Consider the following 16,124-nt stretch of genomic DNA (forward strand, 5'->3'; position numbering starts at 1 on the left):
CGACGCTATAAACAGACATTTGTCTGGAGAAGAAGCTTGTTCCAGACGTGTTTTTATGACAGTTTCTGCAGCTTCCTTTTTCGACCAACTAACGCACTAATCTTGGTAAATACTTTGCTCACAGGCATAAGAAATACATCTACAGTACGTAAAGCTTTAAATCTACACTTTTTGTAAATAAACCAACTACACTTAAAAACTGTATCGTAAAACGTATCTGTATGAAATAAACACAAGGTACAGTCTTTCCTGTCCAACCTCATTATTTTGAATGATTTCCCAACTGACGGCAATTATTTAATTAAATTCATTTTATGTTTATTTCTATAGCGCTTTTACAATGTAGATTGTGTCAAAGCAACTTAACATAGAAGTTCTAGTAAATTGAAATTGAAACTGTGTCAGTCCAGTTTTCAGAGTTAAAGTTCAATTTTTATTTTTATTTTATTTTTAAATTACCCACATACTTGTAAACAAAGATCATTTTGGGAGGAAATTTGTCATCAGGAATAACTAGGAAATTAACTTAGAAGACCAGCTTGGATACGGATCCGGCAGTATTGAGAAGATGTTAAGGAGTAACACTTGATTCTTTTGGTAGTTATGTAGTTTGTTTGAGAGGGTGAGATTTGATTATGTCCATCAGAAACAAAAATTAAGTAGTATGGTGTCGTATTTTTTTTGGTCAAGGTTCAAAATTTTGACAAATTTCCCCATTCAAAGAGTTAGGAGCTGCACTCCTTGTCAGGGATTTCAAAGATGGTCACTGAGTGATAGGACTTGCATTAAAGAGACTGTCACAAAGACAAAAAAAAAAAAAAACACAGTCATTAACAAAAAATTCCAGCAGACCATTAAATACCCCAAAAGCTCAGCATTTTCAGCATCTGGAACAGTATAATACAAAAATAGATTTTCAGTTTTAATCTAGTCACATTGGATTGGTCCAACTGTCAGTTAGCGATCAAAAATAAGTGGGCAGGAGGCTTGAGGCTAAAGTAACCTTCAATCTGTGACCTTAACCAGTGACATCTGTCTGATCATGTGTTTGTGTGCAATTTTAATCAGTCAAATAATCTGACCATCCAATATATTTACTGTCCAAGTGCAGCCAGAGACAGATAGAGATGGCAGAACCTCAGTCTGTGTATTATGTGCAAACATAAGATTTAGTCTAATGCAACCGATGAGAGTCAGAAGACTGCATTCCTTGCAAAAGGGTTCATTTCAATAGCTTTTTACAAGCTAAAAAACAGCAGATCCCCTCACCCTTACAAAACACAGCTGCCAACACATTTCCTACTGTGAACTACAGCCAATATGGAGATGCAGAGGAAAGTTGTTATTGGATAGAAACAATACCAAATAGCTCAAAGGACTTTTTGGGTAATAAAAGTTTAGTCACTAGTCATCTTTGACAGATCTTTTTTGTTTTTCATTAATCACTTAATGAATGGTAGAAAACATGAAAATTTCTTTTTTTGTGTGGTAATAAATGGCCAATTAATTTATAAATCTTAAACTTTTGCAGTTTATTAATGATCAAACTTTGTCTTAACAATAATTTTATATTTTATAATTTTTGTTTTATTCAATCATTGAAAAACTAGTTAGCAGGTCATAATGGATTTTAACTTTTTCATGGATATTCACCTTATTCTCCGCCGACGAGTGGGCACTGCCATTTGAATCTTTTTGTCTCGCGACTTCCGGTCACATTCACTTCCATTCATTTTTTGACGTTAAAAACTGCTCGTTACGCTGCTTGATGTTGCAATTTGATATTTTATTATTATATTATTCTACTTGGTCTGTGTAGTCATGCAAACATTTGTTTGTAGAGCAAGTAGTTTGGCCATTTTCTGCCGTTTATTATTCCTAGTCATTTCTCCCATAGGCGACTGAATCGGAAGTTCTAAGACAATCGCAAAAACAGGCGCACTTCCGCATTTTAGAATAAGGTCAATAATGCAATACCATATAATCCCCTTAAAAAAACATCACTGAACTAAAATACAAACAAAAAATATTCTGTCAGTCATTTTAACTGTTTTTGAAACAAGTCTTCTATATAAAAAAATAAATATTTACTTCCTAAATTGCAGTTTATTCCTTTAATGACAAGCTGAATTTTCAGCATCGTTACAATTCTTCAGTGTCACAAGATCCATCATACTAATATGCTTAGTTGCTACTCAATACACATATAGGAGAAAAAAAGAATCACTTTTTCAGCTCTTTTCCATCTTATTCGTTCTTCATCTGGACTTTTGCTGTATAAGCCACTCTGTAAACTAAAGACTATGGGTGGTAGAGCTTTTTTGTACAGTGCGCCTAAGCTATGGAATGGTCTACCCATCAGCATCAGGAATGTTGCTTCTCTGGACTGTTTTAAGAAATTTCTTAAGACTCACCTTTTTGCCGTTGCTTTTAACTTAGATTGATTATTTTTGTTAATGTAATCACATCGTTCAAATTTTATTGTTTTATTGTGGTCTTTTTACTGTTTTATTGTTTTGCTTTGTTCTGTCTGCCTTGTAGTGCTTTGGGTCTGAGAAAAGTGCGCTAAGAATAAAAGTTATTATTATTATTATTATTTTCCATAGATCTGTTTTCCTCCAACTCTTCCCTACACTTAACATGACTTCAGATTTTAGTTTGATATGCAACGACACAGTACACCAATTTCTCTTTACTCAAAACATTCACAATCCCAGAAAATGTTCAGTTCCCCCAGTAGTGTTGCTTTAAGAATATCATAAATAGGTTTATTTGTTATCTAACATGTGATCTGACAGACAGCACATAAATCCTGAGTTTAGTTGTGTTTGGACACAAAACTGCATGACATGCCATTGAAGTTGACAAAACACACAGCTGGCGATTCAAGGAAATTGAAGTGATAATAAAAATGCCATTGAGAGATGATATTGTGACCCCCGGGTAGAGCTTGGAACTCAAAGTGCTTGAAATAACCAGACAGTACCGATCAGAGAATAGCAGAGATATACATCTGCAGGTGAAAGACTAACAGACGGAGACCAATAGAAAGCTATGAACCATGATGAAGCCTCATAAGCGTTAATGTCACTTTGAGCTCATCTCACTGATTACACTGTCAGTTAAATGATTAAAATTGTACCAGGAATTGAGTTCAGGACCTATGATCTATAGCATAATGTCTCCACATGTTTTTTATGAGGGAAAAGGCAGAGGTGATTCCTGCATTATAAGACCTCAACAAGGCCAGATTTAAATCAGATTTGAGGTGTTGTATCTTATAAAACAATAGATGATTACAGACAAGTACCATTTACAAGGTTTATTGAGGAAGATATAACCCAGCAAACAATTTCGTGCTTAATAGACGTGTAATAGAGATCTAAACGTAGACAGCTTGGCTATAACAAGACTAAACTTGGGCTGTCAGTGAAAATCTAATAGACATCTAAGAATGGCCCAAAACTAGACTAGTCATCAAATAGACAGATTAAACAGACTGTATTTGTGAAGTCATTCAATTGTGTTTATTTGATGACTAGTCTAGTTTTGGCCTTTTTTTAAGAATCTATTAGATTTTCACTGACAGCCCAAATTTAGCCTTGTTGTTGCCAAGACTACTGTTTAGACGTCCATTAGACATCTATTAGACATCTTTTAAAAGCAAAAAATGCTTGCTGATGGGTACTGGAATGCTATACACAAACATGTATAAAAATTATATTTCTAAATATGTGATTACCCTGATAAGATAGTATATTAACCTGATTATGCACATACAATTTTTTAAAACAAGTTTATCATGTAATATTAAAATGAAATATCTTTTTTATTTTTTATTTTATTTTTTTTTCATATGCTGATTTTACACATGGGTTAATATGCTGATTTTGAAATAGTTTAATGGTTGAAAGATTGCTGATAAATGAAACAATTAAATTATTAGCTTAATAATTACAAATTATTAGTTCCTCTGTTTACTCATTTTACTAGTAGAAAAAAATCATCACTTTATTATTATTTTTTTAACATTTTTTATTTGATTGTTCACAATTAAAGTTCAGAAGGACTTTTATATTAATTTAGTTCTATAATATAATAAAATAATTTGCAATACCATTAATGAAGAATTAAAAATTTTAAAGAATATAAATAAAGGTAAAAAAAAAATGAATAACTTCATTTTTTTAGCATTTTTATTAACACTGACAAAACTTTATAATTAGACCGTGTAATTAGACCATCATAAATAAATAAAAATATATAAATAAAATAAATAAAAATATTATAAATATATAGCCAGTTAATATATATATATATATATATATATATATATATATATATATATATATATATATATATATATATATATATATATATATCAGAATATAATGAAACATTCATATTTATCAACAGAGGTGAAAATCCCTAAAAATAATTATTAAAATATTTTCAATATTACATTTTAATTCTAAGCAAAAACCTAAACACACACACAATCTGTCATACATCTTACAATGCACACAGTATGTAAAGATACCTAATTTCATTTTTTCCAAAGTTTTTATTAATATATAGATTTTTCCCCCACACAGCTATACTGTATTATTCCTCAATGTATATAAACCCCATTTTCTCTGTGTCGTGCTGTATGATGAAGTAGTTAGCATAATGTGTCACTTACCCTGGGAAAGTCATAGCCATGGTTCATGTTCCCTGTGTGTGTGTGTGTGTCTGGCCTGAGCTCTTGCCTGTGTATTATTACAAACTGCTGTTTGACTACTGTACTTTTACAGGGGGAGGTTTCAACGTCTTACAGCGGACATGAGGCTATGGGGAGGTGACAAGGGAACCAATAAATCAAGCACTCGCAAACCCGACCTGCCTACTTTCTGCTCTCCTTCTGTAATCCGCCGTTCCCTTGCAGCCAGCGTTTGTGTTCAGGAATACCAAAGGAAGGGTGTATTTGTTGCCCTGGAGTGTTTTAATCCGACTGGTTCTCCTAGTGCCATCGGAAACAGACTCTCCTGCAGAGTTTATGCGGAGCGGCTCATAAAACAGGAATCTGGCGGGAATTAAAGCATGTTTCTGCAAACCCCAAAAGCATCCACAGTAGGTCATGCCGGTCAACTCTATTCCGAGATCTGACTAAAAATAGCTGAAAAAGAAATCCATTGCAGTTTATCGACTGTTCCGCTTTAAAGCTCAAAATGATCCATAGTGGTGGAAACAGACAGGCAGGACAAGGCCAGCAGACGCTTGAGCCGTTTACCGTGACTCTGCCAATACCTGCTGAAGTCCTAATGTTACCAGCCTGGCGCTCGGCCACAGTCGCTAATCCTAGGCTGAGGTCATGCAGTGTACACTCCGCATGATTGTCAACAAAAACAACAAGCTCAGATGCAGTGCTAGGGCTTTTGATTTAGTGCTTTAAAAAGCAGGGTTGTCAGTTGATTGTGAAATGTAAGTGAATTATTAATATAATGATTATGTATAGTTTCCGACTGTTAGCCCATAAATGGAAGAGATTGCATTATAGGGGTTAGTTTAAATATGTTATAACAGTGGGTTTGGAATTTAGGGGTCAATCAATATATTGTTTTTTTCACGCTGAACAAAAAGCCATCAACGGCCACATCGATGTAATTGACGTTTTATATACATAAACAAAAACACATATACATTATATGAAATATACACACTGTGAAAAATGCTGGGTTCTACACAATTCATTCATCTTGTTTCAACACAAACCGCTCAAGTTAACGTAATAGTTTTTACTAATTTAAGTGGATTGAACACAAAATAATTAAGTTGTCAAAACATAAGAATTGTGTTGCTTCAATTCATTTTAAATACATAGTTTGAACAAGGAGTTGAAGTCAATTTTTGAAAATAAGTAAAACCACTACCTTTATTGTAATATGCCGATTTTTTGCAAAAGAACAATTTTTTTAGGTCAAAATATATTTCTTAATATTATAAACAATGGAAAAAGTCATGCAATTTTATTTTTCTTTGAAGACTGATTTCATAAACTTTTAATTAAGAATACTTATCTGAAACACTCAAAAAATAGTATTTTTTTTGCTCATTCAAACTACTTAATTAAAATAAGCTGAAACAACACAATTCTTGAGATTTTATCGGGACAACTTAATGTTTTTATGTTTAATCCCAATAAATCACAATAGTTGGAGAAAGGAATAAACTAAGTGTTGCAAAAGCGCTCTCAGGTACAGAGTTTTTGTTTTGCCGGACACGTGCAGTAAGATAGTTCTTATATTCTGATCAGGCACGTGCACACATAGGGCTCAACCTGTGCAGTGCACATGCCCTTTTTAGTCTTGGATAGAAAGTGCCCTTCCAAAATGATCAAAAGTGCCCCCGCGACGCGACACACCCTCCGTCCCGCCCTTCAGTAGGCGCGCGACAACACTGATCTTGAGTATGCGCGCTCAACCCCCCCCCCCCTCCCCCACTTTACATTATGCGCGCGACAACACAGCTGATTAGAACACGCGCGACAACACCGCTCTTCAGTACGCGCCCCCCTTCAAAAAATGTATCCTGCACATGCCCTTTGGACCGTCTCTGCACGGGCCTGATTCTGATCATTGCAATAATGTTATTAGCAATATTGTAATGAGCTCATTTTTCATGTGCCATTACTGGTGTAATGTGTTTTTCTTTGAGGGTGGGAGGGGTAGACCACACATTGCCTTTTACAGTGCTGTCTGTCTTGTCGAGCGCAGTGGCACTGAGAACATAATATTTCACATACTTTTTATTTTGCAGATGTTATATTTCACAAACTCTTTATTTCACAAATAACAGCGATGAATCATTCAGTTTGTAATGCACACAAAACTGAGAGCCTCATAACAGTTCAATATGTGTGTGTGTGTGTGTGTGTGTGTGTGTGTGTGTGTGTGTGTGTGTGTGTGTGTGTGTGTGTGTGTGTGTGTGTGTGTGTGTGTGTGTGTGTGTGAAGCAGTGGCGCAGTAGGTAGTGCTGTTGCCTCACAGCAAGAAGGTCACTGGTTCGCTGGTTCGATCCTCGGCTCAGTTGGCATTTCTGTGTGGAGTTTGCATGTTCTCCCTGCATTCGCGTGGGTTTCCTGCGGGTGCTCCGGTTTCCCCACAGTCCAAAGACATGCGGTACAGGTGAATTGGGTAGGCTAAATTGTCCGTAGTGTATGAGTATGAGTGTGTGTGAATGTTTCCCAGAGATGGGTTGCAGCTGTAAGGGCATCTGCTGCGTAAAAAACGTACTGGATAAGTTGGCGGTTTATTCCGCTGTGGCGACCCCGGATTATTAAAGGGACTAAGCCGACAAGAAAATTAATGAATGAATATATATATGTGTGTATCGGTACACCCCTAGTGCAAACTGTTGTCACAATTGATGGAGTAATACTACAAATCACGAGCAATGCTTCTGCTTTGCTCTCAGTTAATTTGCTTTTATGTCATCTTGCAGTTCCACTTTGATACTAGAGTAGGTACTCAAATGTGCACTCTTAAAAACAGCACTTTAAATCTCATAACTAATGATTTTAAGATGTGTGATTTTTATTGCTAAAAATAATTTTGCATCATGACTGTCAGATGTCTGTGAAGTAAATCTAGTAAAAAGGTCAGGTGTATTACTGTCTAAACTAGGTTTAATTTCAAAACTAAACATAATGTCGGAGCAATAGCCTAGTCACAGCGCAACAGTGCTTCAGGCGTCCCAACTTCAAATCATAACACGTGGACCTTTCATGATCCTGTCCCTCTCTTTTTCCTACAAAAATGCCAAAAAAAGATCTTAAATCAGGATATATACAGGAATCAGAGAGTGAAATTTAATACATTTTAAAACTCTATTCATACATTTTAAATTGGCTAATACTGACTAAATGCTGATTGTAAGTAACTAATCCTAAAATAAAACATTATTCATATATTGAATAAAAATGCAGCAGGCGGTGCCCTTAGAACAGCATAAAATAACAGTGTTGCCTTGGTTACTGCAGTAAACAAAGCAGCATGATGACAAATCTAGCAGGATTTTATCGATTTCATAAACTATGTAGCATCCCACTATTCGCAGATTAAATGCTAGCATACAACTATACATATGCACAGTATAATCTAAAATAATACAATATTTAATACTTTGCCACTCAGCATTTAAAACATTTTAATACTCTTAAGGGTCTTAAATTTCTTTATATTTATTTGTCAACTTTTAATACTTTTTTAGACCCCGCGGACACCATTATCAATGTTAAAATCATACAAATTAGCATATTCTAGAACAATTGCATACATTTTGCCCTCAGTAACGTCTGTTCTTTATTGTATCTTTATACTTTTCATACACATTTTGTAACAACTATATTTGTATATTTTGACTTTATTTTTACCCTGAGGTCGTTTACATACTATGCCGATGTAATACTCAACTCACAGTAATAAAGTCTAACAATGACCAGCCTGTGACAGAGTTTTACCATTAACAAAGGCCATTTACTAAACAGCTGATGAAGCTGTTTAGTTCTCAACCCAGTTTTTTCCCCCCAAGTCATGTTGACGTAACTAAATTGCCTTAACAGGATTTGGCTGAGAATATGAAACATCTTAAACTCTGTTTAAAGACATTTCAGCATCCGGCTCAGCCAAGTCAAAAGCAATCATGTTCTTGAGTAAATGAAATAATTGAGCTCTGAAGTGCCGATGGTCTATCGTGAATAAATGAAACGCGATCTAAGCTCTCTCAGATGACTGCTCGGTGTAAAGAGACCCGAATATCAGCTCAAGCACTGAAGCAACACCATCGCTTTAAACCCACAATGCATCCATTCAGCAGAACTAGACATCCAAACCCATAACTTCCCTGATAATTGGCTGAAATTTGATCTAATCTTTAAAACTATGTGTATCAAGTAGAACAAGCAAAGAATCAGTAAGGAAGCAGAAAGAGTCATTTAATTGAAATGAATGTAACGGAGCATTAAGAGAGGTCTGGATGCAATGAAAGCTCTCCATATTTCCCATTTGACAGGCTGAATATACACAATGAGAAAAACCCAAGGTCACTGCAGGGCTCTTATAGCAGGTAGGGGTTGATCAAGGCCCCATGCCAAGATTTGGCCAGAGAAACCAGAGAAAATGTTCCTAAACAGGTGTCATATTTCTCCAGTCTGAGCAATTTTCTCTCACAATGTTATCAGAGCCTCCTGCTCAGCGAGGGAAAGGGCTAGCAGAGGTACCGAGAGAGAAACTTTCTCACACCCTCCTCAAACTGAGAGGAAAAGAGGATACGGTTTCAGAAAAAAAAATAATCGTGATGACTAGTGGAAAGCAGTGCCAGTACACACACAAAAGAGGGAATATGCATGATCAGAGGGGAAGACAGATGAATGTCTGCGATTTTCAAACCTTTGAGCTTTCCTCAAAAGAGACATTGGCTGTTACAAGGTAATTTGTGTGCTAAAAGACAAGCACATAATGTTTCTAAGAGATCAACTGTTCTTTGTATTAACATGTTATTATGAAAAACCCTGTATTAATTACATCAGATAACTCTGAGTCCAGGTAGTATTACTTTTTGAATATTGGAGAGTGTTTAACAATAAATTACTATTAAGGTTATTTTATGTAAAAAATAATTTGTGAAATTCAGCCAAATTCTACATATAAAAGTGCTATGCAAAATCAAAAAATGAGGCTAGATGTTTGTTCAAACTAGTTATTTTAATGGAGTTTTTTGGGACAACTTAATTGTTTAATGTTCAATATACTTAAATTTGTAAAAACAATTAACCTAACTGATTTGTGCGGGGACAACATAAAGGAATTGTGTGGAACCCTGCATTTTTACAGTGTATACTCAAAAAAATGACGTTTGCTGTTTGATCAAACTACTTATGTAAAATGAGCTGAAACAACACAATTCTTCAGATTTTTTTGTTTGCAATAACTTAAATGCTTTATGTTCAATCCACCTACATTTGTAAAAATTAAGAAGTTAGCCTAATTCCTTTCCAATACAAATCGATTGTGTGGAACCACAGCATCTGTACACACGTACACAACATATTCAGATTACTCGTCTTCTGAAAACTTCACTATTTGTTTGCAAAATGATTAATCCTCTGGTGATTATTTATTTAGTTGACTTCATTGGAATGGTACCAAACTCAGTATACATTTTAGCATATGCCGTGTGACACAAAGAATAATGGGTAAAAGTGTTAAATGGTCCTTTTAAAAACTCATTCTGGTGTTGTTAAATGCATCTAACATAAAACATTTGTTAGTGAAAACTTGCGAAAGATATCCTTAGCCTATAAAGAATTTGGAACAAAGTTTGTTTGTTTAGACTTATGGCTTTGATTATTATTACTTATAATTAGGGATGTCCAGATCCGATCACATGATTGGAAATCGGGCCCGATCACGCGGTTTCAGACTAGATCGGAATGGGATAAACTCCCATTAGGACTCCAATATATATGTATATTATATATTCTCTTTTTTTAACACATCTATAGTTATGCGGTGGCACAGAGTTAGACCTTTCTTGACTTACACAGAAACAGCAACGTTTGCAGCATGACATCACTTGTTGCAGAGACGCTATTGGTTAAACGTCGGCAAAGTAGAACACGGAAGCAGCTTGAAGTGGAAAGCGCGAGTATAGCTGCGTCTCCAAATCGCATACTTATGCACTATTCTACGCCATTTTGTAGCATAAATAGTGTAAGTAGTGTGTTCACCCTGAAAACTCTAAAAATAATAAGTGCACTTTAATTACCCGGATGATGCACTCATTCAGCTGCTAAAATGAAGTGTGTAATGATGGACACTTCACGCACTCAACGACCGCAGGTTTGCTTACGTAGCGGAAGGGGCGGAGCTATCGGCGCACATGTTGGATAACTTTATTTATTTTGGATAGTGAAAGTAAATTCTCCTACGAGAGTGATTATAGCGCCTCCCGATGGTGAATGCAGTTATACTCACGGCAGGTATTATTTGATAATTCGGTCGTTTATTTAATTTATTTGATACTGATTTGGCAACCGTCAAACGTCATCAGGGAAACTGTTTGAATTTCCACTTAGTAAAAAAACATTAGCGTGCCATTTGGGACGACACTACATACATTTACTATGCTGTTGAGTGTGTAAGTGCATAAGTACATAGTGCATGAGTGCATAGTGGATAGTGTGCCATTTGTGACGCGGGTGTCGGTTTTGGTAGATACTCAAAATTAAATGACTCGGACTCTGACGGCAAAAAATCCTGATCAGGACATCCCTACTTATGATTATCTAATAGGGCTGCATGATATTGGAAAAAATCAGACATTGCGATGTTTTGTTTTTCTGCGATATAAATTGCGATATGAATACAATTTCACCAAACGACTTAAATCTTTCTATTTGGTAAGAATTTAAGCACAGATATAGAATCATCAAAAATAGCACTACATAGCATCTTAATTGTATAAATAATTCAATAAAATATTTTTATTAAAGTTTTAAACGGTACAATTCTTAGTGCCTGAATGCTTTGAAACGAACATTCTTGATATGCTCATACAGTCATGTAGGGCTGGGCTAATAAACGATATTATATCGAATCGCAATAAAATTTATGATGATAAGCTCTGGATAAGCTCTGGACTTTTTTTTTACTCTAAATTGATCTAAGAGCCAACCACACAGCAGAAATGTGGAACAATGGGAATCAAGAAGTGTGTTGATATTAATGCACCAAATTTTTGGCTGTCAAATATTATCACCCACCAATAATAGGTTATTTAATGGACTCTCTAGTTTTTGTGGCATCAGTCATTGTTGGGATACTCTTTTAAATCTGGAAGCTGATCTCGAAATATATATCGTTTTCGTTTAATATGGAAAATACTTAACTGAGGTTGCATTTTTGCCATATCGCCCAGCCCTAGTCACATGCCTTAAAAACATGTAAATTATAAACATTTGCTCCATTATGGTTAAAATCTCCAATGACTCTGAACTATGTTCTGAACTGTGGCTCCTGGCCAAACATAATCCCAATTCAATATTGCAGATCTTTGCAAAGTGACTATTGTGGATACACACATTGCGATAAAGATGCTAAAATAATATATTGTGCAGCCCTATTATCTAATGCGTATCTTATTATTTAAAATGAGCCTAAATTATTAAAGATTTGAGTCAAACTGGAAATGCTTCTTCAGTTAGATGCTTAGAACGCTATAAATATGTCATAAATGTATTATAACAACTGTTTAAATATAATTTAGTACCAGAGTCTTCTAGATCCAAAAAATGTAATAACAAACGTAACTAAACTAGCATATATTACATGTATGTCAATGAAATAGAAATTGTCATTTTTGACTGCCATTCAAACAGCACCTTAACAGTTAATACACTATTTTTTAGTACAGAACTTACGTATTATAACTGTACATGCACACTGCATAATTATTTAAATTGGATTTTTTAATACTAAAGAGTTCTGCAAACATCAGCAGTGAATTTGATTTGGCGCTGAGTGTAATGCAGCTGAAGAGAAGCAGCAGAACAGCCCTTGGCTCTGTTGTATAACCAGCTGACAACTCGATGAGCGAGTGGGCAGAGTAGTATGTGCCTCCTTTACCACCCCCTCACACACACTCCAGAGGGCCACCCTGAAAACATTTACACAATCTTAGAAAGATCATATTTCATTTGCACTGTAAATGATCTATCTATCTATCTATCTATCTATCTATCTATCTATCTATCTATCTATCTATCTATCTATCTATCTATCTATCTATCTATCTATCTATCTATCTATCTATCTTTGCTGAGTATCTTCACTCTTTGATCTCTGTGACATTGTCCTAGATAGCTACTACCATCCCAGGTGTTAGAAATCAGAGATTAATTTTAGATACAATAAAAAAATAATAATAATAAAATTCCCTACATTTCCTTTAGCTTACGTGATATCTGAGAATACACAAAGGTCAGCGGTTTCTCCAAACATGACGACCGGAGCAGAGCCGGTAAATGTACTACTGGATGCGGCGAGAACAGAACTGTGGAAAGCCTGGAAATGCGCGTCACGTGACTCTAATAGGCTCCAGCACACCTCTAGTTCAACTCCTGTCAGGGATAATCTTTCCTAATGATCCGGTAAAGTGAGCAACACACGTCCCGAACTTAACTGCGGTGTTTTTGGTGCACAGACTGAGGCGTGTTTGGGCTCTTAACGAGCGCGCTTACCTTTTTGACGGATTTGTGGGTCGGGACCGCAGTGAACGCGGCGGACAGCTCTCCGACGTTCATGTTCACGTCGCTGTGCTTCGTGGCTGTCATCGCGGAGTATTTCTCGGCTACGTTCTCGCTCTCTTTAAACTCTTTGCTGGCCTGTTTCGTCGCCTCCAGCTTGGCATCCTCGCCACAGTCTGTCATGGCAGTTGTAAGTGTGCGCGGTCGCCGGGCGGTTTTCGCGGTAGTCCTTCAGCTCTGTTACTGTAACCTTTCGATTCGTCCTTATGTTGCGCTTTAAAAGCTCCGACTGTCTCAAATGCGGAAGAGCTGATTGCGCAAAAAGCGTGTGGAAGGAGAACAAGCTGTCGAATGAGGAGGGCAAACGCACGCGAGCGTATGCGAGTTTATGAGAAGGTAATTTCAGCCCGAGCCGCAGTGGACCGCAGATTATTGTATGTGAGTGTCCGGTTGACGGCCAGCAGCAGCAGCAGCATCAGCGGTGGGCGGGGCCTCGAGCACCTGCGCGCAGAGGAAGTTGCACGAGCAGCCTGGTTTAGCAGCAGCGTAGAGACATTAAACATTTATTACGAAAAACACGTTTCATATCGTGTTGACCTCGTGAAAAATTTTAAAGGAATAATATTAGCATGTATCTTGAGGAACATAAGGTTTACCTGTCAAAAAGCAGCTCAAAAATAAAGCAAAACAAAACTTGACAGCTGATTTACACACACGTTTGTTTTTGGAGTTGGTTTGGACTTTTTATAGACATAATAATTTGTAAGCTTACAAACTGTACATTCTGTCTCCTTTCCCCTAATCCTAGATATAAAATCGCCACAGAAAACTTAAAAAAATTCCTAAACTTTAACTTTTTTTTTTGCCTTTTGACTCATGATGACATGTGGAATGTCCTCAAACCATGTTTACAGTGTAGCCCATGTAATATGCATGTTATTATACACATATGTGTCATAAACCTGACAACACACAAATTCATTCATTTACTTTTTAGCTTATTCCTTTATTAATCAGGGGTCACCACAGCAGAATTAACCGACAACTATCCAGCATATGTTTAACATGGCGGATGCCCTTCCAGTCGTAACCCAACACTGGGAAACACTCATACACACTTTTTCACAGACACACACTATGGCCAATTTAGTTTTATTCAGTTTCCCCTATAGCGCATGTCTTTGGACTGTGAGGGAAACCGGAGCACCCAGAGGAAACTCACACGAACACTGGGAGAACATGCAAACTCCACACAAAAACACGAACTGATCCAGCTGAGGCTTGAACCAGCAACCTTCTAGCTGTGAGGCGATCGTGCTACCTATTGCGCCACCATGATGTCCACAGCAAACATATCTCAAATTTTATTCACTCTTATGTTGTTCCAAACCTGCTTATACTGCAAGACTCAAACGTTTCATGTAGCATCTTTTCCAAATTGAAAGCCAATGGTGACTGAGCTTGTCATAACATCTACTAAAAAAAGCGAAACCACATAAATATCAGTAAACTGTGAAATTTCTATATTATAGTTTCATACAACCTTTGCCTATTGAGTCCAAATTTGATCGATGGAAGCTTTGTGTTTTTGTTTTATGGAATCAAATCTAAAAAAAATGAATCTGTATTTTTGGTTTTGTGTATGAAAAAATATTGGGGGAAAAACAGTTTTGGAAATAAGTTGATTTTCATTTCCCCATTTATCCTGTACTTTAAAAGTATATATGTTTTAGTTTGCAGATAAAAGTATAGATTTGTTCCACAAAATAAAGAAGGTAACTATTAATTGTATCTCACATTTCTGTCTTTCATAGAATTATTCTAAATTTGCAATGCTGAGGAAAAATAGCTAAACTGAAAAAAGTAAATGACTTTTATAATAAAAATATTTATATTATTCATAATAATAAGCAAGGGGCGACGCAGTGGCGCAGAAGGTAGTGCTGTTGCCTCACAGCAAGAAGGTTGCCGATTTGAAACTCGGCTAGGTCAGTTGGCGTTTCTGTGTGGAGTTTGCATGTTCTCCCTGTGTTCACGTGGTTTTCCTCTGGGTGCTCTGGTTTCCCCCACAGTCCAAAGACATGCGGTACAGGTGAATTTGGTAAGCTAAATTGTCTGTATAGTGTATGTATGTGTGTGAATGAGTTTGTATGGTTTTCCCAGTGATGGGTTGCAGTTGGAAGGGCATCTGCTGCGTAAAACGAATGAATGAATGAATAATAAGCAATTCTGAGAAGAAAAAGTATGAATTCTATTATTTATCAGGGGTCGCCTCGGCAGAATGAACCACCAACAATTCCAGCCAATCTAACAAATTAAATCCAACAAAACCCATGCAAACTCCACACAGAAATTTCAACTGGCTTAGCCGGCACTCTAACCAGTGACCTTCTTGCTGTGAGGCGACTGCTAACCACTGAGGCACCGTGCCACCAATTACCTTAAAGAAAGAATATGTATTTTAGTGAACTTAAGTTAGTTACATCAAGGTAATGTAAGGTTGTTTAGTTCAGTAAACATAACATTCACAATTCAGCTTTAATTTATAAAGATATTTAAGTTCATAACTAAATAGATTAAAGCTAAATTATGAATGTTATGTTGACTGAACTAAACAACCTTACATTATCTTTACGGAACTAACTTAAGTTCACTATTGACCAACATGCAGTACTGCACAAGCAACACAACTCCCTTTCATTCATTTTAATTAAGCAAGCTGTTTAATTGTGAAAGTTTACTTTTTCTTTTTTTTCCAACACAACTCTTTTGGTTTTGTTTAATTTAAATATAGTTACATTCCTTGGACCAACTAAAGCCATAATCCATTTTTTAGTGT

The 16,124-nt window shown here is 36.1% G+C and overlaps 1 protein-coding gene across 4 annotated transcripts in view; it reads right to left on the minus strand.

The window, feature by feature from the left end:
* The window catches only part of ahcyl1 (adenosylhomocysteinase like 1), a 39,285-nt gene extending 25,528 nt beyond the window's left edge, over positions 1-13,757 (minus strand). For 2 of the 4 annotated variants that reach the window (XR_015497351.1, XR_015497352.1), the window contains exon 1: positions 13,280-13,725. Coding sequence is in view for 2 of the 4 variants with exons in the window: in NM_201293.2 (NP_958450.2) it covers positions 13,280-13,468 (189 nt within the window). In the remaining 2 variants the exon portion in view is untranslated. Of the gene's footprint in view, positions 1-4,684; positions 4,758-13,279 lie in introns of those variants that run through there. The other 2 variants (NM_201293.2, NM_001431061.1) reach the window with 2 other exon arrangements.
* Positions 13,758-16,124: the final 2,367 nt, after the last annotated feature.

This window comes from Danio rerio, chromosome 8, assembly GCF_052040795.2.
Source record: "Danio rerio strain M-AB ecotype USA chromosome 8, GRCz13ab, whole genome shotgun sequence".
Taxonomy (NCBI): Eukaryota; Metazoa; Chordata; class Actinopteri; order Cypriniformes; family Danionidae; genus Danio; species Danio rerio.